Source organism: Pangasianodon hypophthalmus, chromosome 21 (genome assembly GCF_027358585.1).
Source record: "Pangasianodon hypophthalmus isolate fPanHyp1 chromosome 21, fPanHyp1.pri, whole genome shotgun sequence".
Classification (NCBI taxonomy): Eukaryota; Metazoa; Chordata; class Actinopteri; order Siluriformes; family Pangasiidae; genus Pangasianodon; species Pangasianodon hypophthalmus.
Genome location: NC_069730.1, coordinates 14,027,094 through 14,039,197, shown reverse-complemented (window position 1 = coordinate 14,039,197; position 12,104 = coordinate 14,027,094). Strand labels below are relative to the sequence as shown.

Here is a 12,104-nt window from a genome sequence, read left to right as displayed (position 1 = left end):
ATCTATCTATCTATCTATCTATCTATCTATCTATCTATCTATCTATCTAGTGTATCTAGCTATTTATTAATGTGAATCTTGTAATGTGTAAACTTTAGAGACACATATAATATAAAACCCCAAACCACAGAGATATAAATATTATAGAAATGATACTGGTACATATGAATTACTTTCTTTAGGACATGCAGCAGTTATTTCTTTCTTTCTTTCTTTATTTATTTGAATCTTGCAATGTGTAAACTTTAGAGACCACATGTAATATAAAACCCCACAGAGATGTAAACATTATAGAAGTGATAACTTATCTTTAGGATATTTATTTATTGTTTGTTTGTTTATATTTATCAGTAGATGGTGGAGTCTGCAAGCATTACAAACACATAGGGACAATGCAAACCTAATTAAAAATATTAAAGAAATATTTTGTATCTAGGTTAAAGTGCTTCTAATAATATCTAAGCAAATGTGTAAATAAACCGCAGCAGTTTGGCCTCTCGGGCTGCCGTAGGTAGCCAGTGCGGGTGGGGGGGTGAGGAGAGCGCGCTCATCCCCTCAGAGCTGTGTGAGCAGAGTCCTGCTTCCCTGCGCTGCTCTTCATCCTTCACTGCTTCCTCTTCACAAAATGGCAGCGCAGAAGATAGCCGAGGCACACGAACACATCGCCAAAGCGGAGAAATGGTGACAAAAGAACAATTATATCATTTCATAGCTTTATACCAAGCCTGAATGGCATAAGCAGTTAGCAGTTAGCAGTGTACTAACCGAGTTTGCTGAATCCAGGTGCATCTTACGTCATTCATGTGTGTGCAGTAACTGTAATCTCATTGTCTAACATTAGTATAGGTTATAATCGGTGTAGCGCATGCGCAGTGTAGTGCTCGCGGTTGCCCTGGTGACAGCTGTAGTGATGTTGCTCTTGAGGTCACAGTGATGCTGAGGAGTAGATGATGTGTGTAGGTCATTCAGATATAGGCATGTCTAACATCTCCAGTGTTTTTCTGAAGCTTAAAGACCAGCATGACCAAGTGGAAGCCGGACTATGATGGAGCCGCATCTGAGATGGCTAAAGCTGGTGAGCAAAATAATAACACAGCTGATGACATCCACACTAAATGTCCAAGCACCATGTGCAGACAAGAACCTAGATTATATAGGGGCCCTGGTCAAAATAAACACATGGGGCCCTTCAGACAGATTTTTGTTCTTATCATGTCTTCATGTTACCCGGAGATATAATTATACAATGTACATTTAAAAGTATTCAAAACACATCTAACAAAACATACTGTGTTTATTTTTTACAGCTTCATGCTGTGTTTTACAAACAGGAAATCAAACGTCAGTGAGAAGTATTTTCATTGTTAGTTAATGTTAACTAATATTAACTAACGTATTAATTAACGTAAAGTATTGATTCGCAGGAGCGAGAGACACAGTACCGATACTTGGCAGTCGGTAACCGCCGGTGTTGTGTGCATCATTCCCGATACCACCTATTACATTTCAGCCCACATTAAGAACTGCTAACACTACGCAAAAACATGCTAACCCTAGCTAACTAATTACCAATAATTCATCTTGCAAATAATAAGGTGAAATAAAACTGAAATTGGACAAAAAGATGTGGTTTTGTTTGTCTTTAATTATCCCTAACTCATTCACCATTATCTCCATCACTTCTACTGCTGTCCAGTTTCCTCTTTTCCTCTTCTTCTTGTTTTGTCTTGCGCTTCTGGCTGCCAGATAGGTAGCCTATGTCCTTTTCATTTTCAGGATTTAAAGCTTGCACGAATCGAGTGTGAAGGGGTGGCGCAGAAGCATAAACGAGTCTTCAAAAGAGATAGCACCCCACAAGTGGGATTGCTGAGATGTTGCTTTGCATTATAAGATGAAAATTTCTGATTATTTAAAGGATCAGCCCTTGGGGGCCCTCTCAGAATGCGGGGGCCTGACTTGCCTGCCCTGTAGCTACGCCTCTGACCTTGTGTCTACGCTCAGTGGTCGCTGTAGTCCATCTGTCTCTAAGCACAAGGTCAGCCTCCTTCTACCTCATCCACCAGTGGAAAGGGTACACCGTAGGATATCAGATATTATTTGGGTGGTGGTTCATTCTCGTTAGTATGAGTGTATCAGGCATTTCTGGGGGTTTAAACACGTCAAACTGTGCATGAAAAAAAGATTTGTGTCCAGCAAGCTGTATCGGCACAATAGAAAGCACTGTAATATCTAATAAATCAACCAGGAAGTGCACACAGTGTCCTCCGATTCGACATCATTGTCAAGCCTCTGAAAGCTGAGTCACGTGTGTGGGAGCAGGAACAATTCTAAATTGTGTAGTTCTCGATGTCCTTAATTATTTGTTTAGATTATTAGTTGTGGATCACTGGACTAAATGAAGTTGCCGTTCCTTTCTCACAGCTGTGGCTTTCAAAAATGCAAAGCAGTTCGAGCAAGCAAAGGATGCGTACCTGAAGGAGGCAGAGTACCACACGGAGAACAAAGCGTATCCTTTTCCCACGGCTGTGACCACGCTGCCTAACTGTAGCGTAATATTAGATACCGCAGTGCTGTTTAATTCTCAATTCCGATTGGTCAGAATGTGTGTTGATAAATTTTCTTTAACAGCAGCTCTGAAAATAGTGCCAGCTGCAAGGTTTATATGAATGCACTCGTTCTGATAATATGTATCATTTCTATAGTAACAACGTACACACGGACTTGTATGGCAGATGGTCCTCATAAACAGGTTAAAAATGTACATTACATGGCCAAAAGTTTGTGGACACCTGAACATCACACTCGTCACACAGTTGTATACTGTAGGATGTCTTTGTGTGCTCTAGAATTAAGATTTCCCTTCACTGGAACTAAGAGGCCCAAACCTGTTCCAGCATGACAGTGCTCCTGTGCACAAAGCGAGCTCCATGAAGACATGGTATGCCAAGGTTGATGTGGAGGAACTCGAGTGTCCTGCACAGAGCCCTGACCTCAACCCCACTGAATACGTTTGGGATCAACTGGAACGCTGACTGAACCCCAGGCCTCCTCACACAACATCAGTGCCTGACCTCACTAAAGCTCCTGTGGCTGAATGCGGAAATCCTAAAATCTAGTGGAAAGACTTTCCTGAAGAGTGGAGGTTATTATAACAGCAAAAGGGGGGACTACACATGGAATGGACTATTCAAAAAGCACATATCAGTGTGATGGTCAGGTGTCCACACATTTTTTGCCATATAGTGTACAGTATATGTAAATGCTGATCATTTTTCTGGGAGGAGATGTTTATTTTGCATTTTTGCAAGGAGTCTCCAGTGTCAGCACTTCAGAGGTCAGAGGTAAAGCTGAAACTTGTAAGTTTTTCTTTAAGTACATAGGGAAAGTCTTTAGAACAGAGGGCTTCTGGGTATGCATGGTAACATGACAAGACACATTTCTCTTTGTAACTTAAAGAGAAGTAGCTTTTGCGAATAAGACAGGACCTTTCATATGCACTAAAAAGGGGTCATGGTAGCACAATTTTGAACAAAGGTTCAAACCACATTGGAGAATTTCAACACGTCGCTCTTGTGCTTCTTCACCCACGTCAGGATGTCAGTACAGGTGCTTTCAGTTCTCGCCAACAAAATAGCAGCCTGGCGAGTAGCATGATAAATAAATTGCTTATTTCAAAACAAAATGTGAATTGTTCTAATTCCATCAACCCATGTTCTTTACTTAACTTTAATAAACAGATTGTTCCATGCTGCAAAGTAAGTGCTCAGAAATGCTTTATTTGGAACTAAATTGGTCATTAATATTTATTAAATGCTGGTAAATTGTATATTTTTGTAATTCTGTTTTGACTCCAGGGCAATTGAGCAAGCAGGTATGATGCTGAAGGTGAGTTCTCATTTGTTAGTCTGGGGTCACATGTGGTCTGATAAAAAGCTGTGAATGCTAATGTAAGTAAGGGCATTTAATAAATCTGGCATGCCTATCCACTGTAACATAACAGCTTTTGGATTTAATCACGTCACTGAGCCAGATTTTGAACTGAATCGCTGTTACAGGTGTGCGTAACTGAAGAGATTTGTCGTTTCTACAGGATATGAAGCGACTCTCGGAGGCTGTTGAACTGATTGAGAAAGCCAGCGTGATGTACGTGGAGAACGGAACATCAGGAACTGCAGGCATGGCTTTGGACAGAGCCGGCAAGTATGTGACAGCATGACGGTCATCACTCCCTAGCCTCTAAATCCAGAAGAAGAGATTTATGATTAAACGATTAAAATCTACACACACCAAAATTTAGATTTTTTGTTTTATTTTGTGAAAAGAATATCCAAAGTAACAAATTTTGGAAGCTTGTGACAGTTGCATTAGGCATACTGCAGCGCATATTTGAATCATCACCCCTTCTTGTGAAATGAATGAAATAGTCCTGTCTGTATAAGAAAAATGAAAAAAAAAAAAAAACACACACACTCTATATCTGAATACATTTTGACTCTGAAACGAGGCAATAACATAGTCACATGGTTACAGTAAGTGAAAAATTAGATTTTCACCATTATGTATTCACCATTGCCTTCCAATATGTTGGCTGGAAATTGTGTCTTGAGTTAAGAAAAGCACAATTTGTGATGAACAAATCTTATTATTTAATTGTATTGTAATATTTCCCAGCTGTTTTGGCTGTACCTAACTACCAGGTTGCTTTCTCACAGACTTATAGAACCAGTGGATCTGGAGAAAGCAGTGGACTTGTATCAGAAAGCAGCATCTGTTTTTGAGGTAAGATGACACATTATAAGAGGGCGGTTATACTGAATATCAGGACGGCAGTGATGTGTAGGTATTCAGTATAACCACACGATTGCGAACGCTATATTGCTTTTATACAACAGTTCTATAAGCAAGAAATGAATATAGAGTAACTGACATTTCGGACACAATATGGCCAAATGTTTTGTTTACTTTTGCTCTGGTAGTGAAAATAGATCCGAAAGAAGCTACAAGCCCGTGAACTAGCTAGCTCACACTGATTTGTACATTCCCGTTAAAGATGGTTCCGGCGCAATTAGCTTCCCTTCTTCCGACAAGCTTTCATATTTTAAGGCAAAGGTTATATTCATGAAAAATGTATCATTTGCCATGTTCGCTGATGATGTCACTAACTCTACTGTAGTAACTGCTTCGAACTAGGAAGTGGAATTTTACGTGGCGAACACAGAAAAGCAGAGTGATACACACACTGAACCGTCCCAGTGTGGTTATACTAAATATAAGCACCCTTGGAATGCAGTTCGACCAATCAAATTGGTGGACTGGAACAAACTGTCGTATAAAACAGTCAAGTTAATTCAAATCACAGGTTTATATGAAAGCGCTTTAATGCATTCTAATACATTAGACTATAGATTTCTGTAGTAACAACTCATTCACAGAGACATGTTTAACGAAAGTGGTGGTATAAGACAAAGAAAAACGACTAATTATTGCTAAGGTGAAGTTTCTGTAATGAAACATTTATGGAAGGAGTCTCCAGTGTCAGCACTTTGCAACAGTCACTAAGTTTTGTGCCATGGGAAAGTCTTCAGAACCCAGCAGTTTGCACTTTTCCTGGTTCTCAGTAACATGAAAAGCTGCATTTTTTTGTCTTATTCACTTCAATGTAGAGAAAAAGAGAAGCTGATGAGGAAATGACTGTTTGTAGCTGCCATAATGTGATTGATAACAGGAACGAACTTGTTTTGCGTACATTCAACAACATTAAATGTAACAATACAGCAGAAAAAATTGTGATGTGTTGTTCTTTAATAAATAAAAAATTGTAATCATTGGCAAATTGCTGTGGTATCAGAGGAATGAAACAGTTGTTTTAAGTGATGTGCTGTTATAGGAAAATAATCAACTTCAGGGTGAGAACAGTAACTTTGCTTCACATCAGGCTGCATGACACCATGCCACTGTTGATTATTTTCCTGTAATAGCGTGCCACATTACATTTTATTCATTATTTATCTTGTTGTCAGAGATTTTGACAGTTCAGTGGTTAAAATTCTACACTATATCACTATATCACTATGTGATATCATGCCAGGGGGACCAAAAAATTCCCGGAATTGTTAAAAAAAATATATATAGTGTTATAAAACTTACAGTATTTCTCCTGTAATCCCCTTCAACGTACTCTCCTTGTGATGCAATACACTTGTCCCAGTGTTTCAATGCTCCTACATTTCCTGTAGTCATCTTTTGTCATCATGTCTAGAGCCTCCTGTGTATTTTTTCTGGATTTCTTCCATGGTGGCGAATTTCTTCCCCGTCAGTCTCATCTTTAATTTCGGAAACAAAAAGAAGTCACAAAGAACAAGATCTGGCAAATACAGTGGATGTGAGTTTTTCTGGTTAAAAACTCCTTGGTTGACAGCGCAGTGTGTGCAGGTGGATTGTCCTGGTGCAGGATCCAGTGCTGAGTGCACCACTTCTCCGGATGTTTTTTCCCGATGCTTTCCCCGTTGACGCCTAAGCACTTCAGTGTAAAATTTGAATGTGGCGTCCGCACCTAAGCGATTTTATGTTGAAGTGCTTAGGCAAGGGGAAAAAATTCTCCACCGTGGAGGAAATCAGGAGGTTCTAGACATGATGACAAAAAGATAACTACAGGAAATGTTTCCAGGAATGGGAGAAACACTGGGACAAGTGTATTGCATCACAAGGAGAGTATTTTGAAAAGGATTAAAGGAGAAATGCTATAAGTTTTATAACAATTCAGGGAATTTTTGGGTCCCCCCTTATTTGTATTATTCATAATAGCAAAAATATTTATATATATATAATATTTGCTCCTACTGTTAATTATAATTGGTATTTAGCATCACTTGGCAAATCTTAAAACGCAAACGTTTCACAAGCTTTATGAATGTCCTTGTTTGTCCTCCACTTGCAGAATGAGGACCGGCTCAGACAGGCTGCAGAGCTGCTGGGAAAAGCCTCCAGACTTCTGGTGCGACTGCGCAGGTGAGTGTGTGCAGGCGTCTGTGAGTCTGACCCGGTCTGACCTACAGTCACATTTCCGTTCTGTGCTCCATTCCATCTGTCCTCTTTGCCTTTTTCCTGTAAACGATTAAGACTGGCACAGAGTCTGCGACTAATTTTAGCCTCTTAACTTTGAGAGATAATGCAGTACATCTCGTCTTCTGTCATACCTGTCTCACTGCTCCACAGGCTGGACGAGGCAGCTGTCTCTCTGCAGAAAGAGAAAAACATGTACAAGGAGATTGAGAATTACCCCACTTGCTTTAAGGTACACTTTTATGTGTGAGAAGGGTATAGTGCATCAAACAGCACCTATTACCACCTTTAGACAGTATTGACACTAACATGGACGTGTGAGTGTGTGGGCCATTTTTAAACATTTTACTGTATTTTACTGATCACTTTATGAGACATGCCTGCTTTGTTGGTGCACATAATTGTACAGTTAGCAATTGTACAATTGGTCTTACTTGGCCCTTCGTCAGTGTCTGACCACTGATCGGTGTCGCCAGTTTCTGACCACAGGAACACTGCTGGATGGCTGTTTGTAATTGCTGGACTGTTTCTCAATCCAGCAGTGACTTTGATTTGTTTAAACCCCAGCTCATATCAGCACCACACACACTACCATGTCAGAATAAACATCAGCAGATGATCTACAGTCACATACAAAGCGATCTAGATAGATAGATAGAACTTAATTGCTATTGCACAGTACAGATACTCAGCAATGAAATGCAGTTTAGCATCTACCAGAAGTGCAAATAGTAGCATTGTGGAAATTAACAAAGTGCTGGTTGAAGATGAAATGAACATTACTGTGCAAAGGTCTGAAGCACATGCAAAGAAATGCTGTAGAGCAAAGATGCCTTCAAAAATAATGAAACTAAATGTTTCTATATTACAAAAAATACTATAAAGAGCCGTAAACAGTAATAAATGAAACATAGCCAATATTTGGTGTGACGATCCTATGCTTTAAAAAAAAATAGTAGTCTCAGGTACAGTTAGTGCAGTTTTATAAGGAAATGAGCTGTAAGTGTTTTTTGCACAGTACTGTGTATATACAGTAAACAAATAATAAGGCTATGGGCAGTGTATATGTGCAGTAGCTACTGAGTAGATAACAATATGAATGGTAATTACACTATGTTTAATAAAACAACTCTAATAGGTATAAAAAAAATATAATATACAGCACTGTGTAAAAGTCTTAGGCACCCTGTTTTTTTTAGTACAAACCTTGTTATAGATTTTTTTTTGACTTCTACATTATCAAGTCAGTACAAAAGCATTTTAGATTTCCAAACATTAGTTTTCCAGCACAAAATTAAATGTTACAGAAAAATGTTTGTATGTCAGTAAAGAAAGCAGGATATTATGTAAGAGACACTTTTCAGACAAAAAAACATAATGAAGGCTGCTGGGTTTTGCATGAAAAAAATAAGAAGTGAGTGTGACAGTCAAAGTCTCCAGAAGAGCTGTGGCTGCTTCTGCAAGATGCTCAGTAACACTTACAGCTCATTTCCTTATAAAACTATGCAACTATGCAACTAATTGTACCTGAGAGTACTATTTTTTTTTTAAAGCAAAGGATCATCACGCTAAATATTGACTTTGTTTCTTTTATTACTGTTTACTGCTCTTTATAGTATTTTTTAAATGTAGAAACATTTAATTTCATTCTTTTTGAACGCATCTTTGCTCCACAGCATTTCTTTGCATGTGCGTAAGACTTTTGCACAGTACTGTATGCAAGTAGATGCAGTAGATATGGTAGATGCATCTAATAAAAAGGACAATGAGTGCAGGTACAAGGTATATAGATAATTTTCTTTGTGTTATTATTACCTGTAATTGTTGCTCTGCTTCATGTGGTTCTGCCTGTAGAAAACCATAGCACAAGTGCTGGTCCATCTCCATCGAGGCGACTTTGTAGCAGCGGATAAGTGTGTGAAAGAGAGTTACAGGTATGAACCGCTTTATAACCCTGTTATATTTGATCTACCTCGTAGCTACAGAGTCACTACGGTCGATTTAGCAAATCGCTATTAAAAACTGTGATAGAGATTACCTTTAATTAAATTTTGTAGAGACTTAAAAATGTAAACATTGTGTGTGTCGCTCACTAGAAGGCACTGTTGTCCTTATTCTCGAAGATAACGAAACGTTGCTGTCAGTGTTGCGTCAGGAAGCTGTGTATCATTAAGCTGTGTATTAACTTTCACAGATGTGATTGGTCCATGTGATTGATTCCTGTTCTGTATTTGGGAATACTTACAAATGTGCACCTCTGCTTCCTGTCTTAGTCTTCCTGGGTTCAGCGGCAGCGAGGACTGTGCTGCAATGGAGACGTTACTGGCGGGTTACGACGAGCAAGACGAAGATGAGGTGTTTCGTGTGTGTAACTCACCTCTTCTCAAGTACATGGACAACGACGTGAGTGCATTCATCCGTAATCTCATACATAAACAAAAGACTTTAACAGAACTCTGCATTGTATATTGGTATTCATTTTCTCTGAGAGTAGTACTGGCTGCAAGGCAACAGGTCACAGGTTTATATTAATATTCTCATTCTAATACGTTATCGTTTCTATATCACACACCCCCAAGTGTTCTATTGCTTACTTAGTCTTTAAAAACATTATGTGTAATGCACAAGACATGACTAACAGTGCTCTGGTCTTGTCTCTATGGACAGTATGCAAAGCTGGCCATTTCTCTGAAAGTACCTGGAGGAGGGGGGAAGAAGAAGAAATCTCCCAGCGCTCCACAGGAGGGCGCTCCAGGAGCGCCGGCTGCGGAGGAAGAGGACGAGTATGAAGGAGGACTGTGTTAAGTTAATCTGGGAAACGTCAGCACTTATGCACCAAGTGCGCACAGTATGTGCACAATAGAGAGAAAGAGAGTGACGGAGAAGAGAAGAGAAGAGAGAGTATATATTTCTCTATAGAGAATGTGTACGAGAGTAACAAAACATATAGGTGTATATATACTTTGTGACTTTCCCATTCCATCCAAATCCTGATGAATGACTTTGTTTTCTGTGCAGAGTGTCTATACTCTTGAAGCTCACTGTAATGAGAAAGGAATACTTCAGCATTGTTAGCCCAATCTCTCAATCTGTAACATATGTATGATTACCACAAGCAAGAAATTTCCCTGTAATAAGAAAAAAAAAAAAAACAGAAAACCTGTTTACTTGAAATTCACTTAAAATGTAAGCATGTTAACATGAAATACTTATTTTTCTACAACGCTCAAGTTTTTCAGTCTAAAGTTTGTCAGTTAAGCTCTATTTTCTTACTTCCTCACAGAGATAAGACTACTTTTGCAGAGATAAAAATTTGTGTTCATGCTCTAATGACTTCTAAGCACAGAAAGGCTGCATTTACAGCTTTACAGATACCACAAAACCTTTGAGAAAGCACAAGTAAACAGTAAGTTTTTATTGTATTTTAAAATGTTGGAAAATGACATTTTAAAAATGACATACCAGCTTTGCTAAGACTGTTTCATGCTACGTTCTTTATTTTTAAGGTGTAACAGGTGTCGTTTTTGAATTTCAGCTATATAGTTGAGAATGTTTATTCCGTTATAAGTGAGTTTTCACTAAATAGGGTTTCTAGGACAGGGAAAAGTAGAGAAATTTTGGTCTGAGGAAATATACAGTAGGTAGAGATCAGAATAAAAAATACTGGAGTATTCCTTTCAATCAATATAAAAATATAACAAAAGCTATTTTTATGTTATTAGTTTATTTACCAAAATTTCTTTTATCACGTACATCTTATATTTACTATGTTACTTACTATGTGTTGTCATGTGTACAGTATCCTGTATCATTGTGAATATCAAATTGTTGACGTGGTTTATGCAGGCATATGTAAATGACGTGGTGTACAGTAACTTATTCATTGTGTTCTTGAACTCGGCCAGTGCTAACTGATGTCTTTTTTTGTCTTTGTCTTTTTGTCAATTATCCCTTTAATGTATAGCTATCAGAAAAAATATGACTGCGCACAAATGCTAGAAATGCGTAATATTTAATTAAGCAAGCTTCCCAGTGAGCTACCATTATTAATGACAAATACTTTAAACATTTCTTTCCAATTATATTTAGAATGAACATGTAAATTTAAGCTTGATTTCCCATTAATGACGGGTCTTTTCAGTGACTCTGATTATTTGGTTCAGCTCAACAATATCAGTCGACTCTCTTTGCTTAAATTGTTCTATGAAATCTTACTCTACCGTCTAATTAACAAAATAACATTAGTCAGCAATACACTTTGCAATATCTATCTAATCTAATCAGTAAGGCACTACAAATATGCATTAACGACTACAGTAAGTGTTTGTGCATTCATGTTTTTTTGTACCTGCTGTACCTGTCTGTGCTGCATTAAGAAGATTATTCTGATAAATTGATATGATATATATGCAAGTTGGCTCTCATGGTTCACCTAAAAGAGCCGAGTCAAAGAGCTGACTCGTCTGTCAGTGACACGTTGTGATTTCCTACACTGTCAGAGTGCGAAGAGTACCAAATGTGTGTTAACATCTGTGCGCTGAAATGAATTTAGGAAACCTGGGTTAAAATTAAAGTTAGGATCAGTTCTCTTGTCTGTATAGCTGCATTCATTAGGCAAAAGGAGGTCTTTGATAAAATGCACAGTTTTAGAAATAGCTATCAGGATGTCATTTTTGCGTTTTAAAATCCTGACACAATGTTTTCTGTTTACAGCAAGACCAATGACAGTCGTGACGTGATGTTTAACACTGTTCAGCTGTTTAACACTGAAACCTGGCGGACTTTTAGGAGTAAAGCCGTGCTTTGAAATTCCTACAATGCATATCCAATAGTTATTATCCTTTCAGATCACCAAAAACATGAGGCTGTAGAATCATATAAAACAATCCTGATGTGAAGGGGGTTCTTCTGTGTCTAATACATTCCTCTGATGATGCTGATGATAATGATGATGACGATTAGTGTATGCACAGCAATAAACACCTTTGTTGGTGCACAGTACCTGGTCTTTCTCTTGTGTGGCTTGAAAATTAAGATGAGTT

The 12,104-nt window shown here is 38.3% G+C and overlaps 1 protein-coding gene across 1 annotated transcript; it reads left to right on the top strand.

Moving 5' to 3' along the window:
• The first annotated feature begins 516 nt into the window (after positions 1–516).
• Positions 517–12,063, top strand: napgb (N-ethylmaleimide-sensitive factor attachment protein, gamma b). Its single transcript, XM_026925218.3, has 12 exons — positions 517–681; positions 1,008–1,075; positions 2,422–2,506; positions 3,738–3,755; positions 3,855–3,885; positions 4,091–4,200; positions 4,713–4,779; positions 6,938–7,008; positions 7,216–7,294; positions 8,917–8,996; positions 9,336–9,465; positions 9,730–12,063. Exons 1-12 carry the CDS (start codon positions 626–628, stop codon positions 9,865–9,867), a joined length of 933 nt encoding a protein of 310 aa, XP_026781019.1. The 5' UTR covers positions 517–625; the 3' UTR covers positions 9,868–12,063.
• The last annotated feature ends 41 nt before the right edge of the window (positions 12,064–12,104 follow it).

Excerpts from the sequence above, each read along its gene's own strand:
- napgb (XM_026925218.3), top strand. The coding sequence starts at position 626 with ATGGCAGCGCAGAAGATAGCCGAGGCACACGAACACATCGCCAAAGCG. Across the intron at positions 3,886-4,090 it reads AAGCAGGTATGATGCTGAAG|GATATGAAGCGACTCTCGGA; the intron begins GTGAGTTCTCAT and ends TCGTTTCTACAG. Across the intron at positions 8,997-9,335 it reads TGTGTGAAAGAGAGTTACAG|TCTTCCTGGGTTCAGCGGCA; the intron begins GTATGAACCGCT and ends TTCCTGTCTTAG.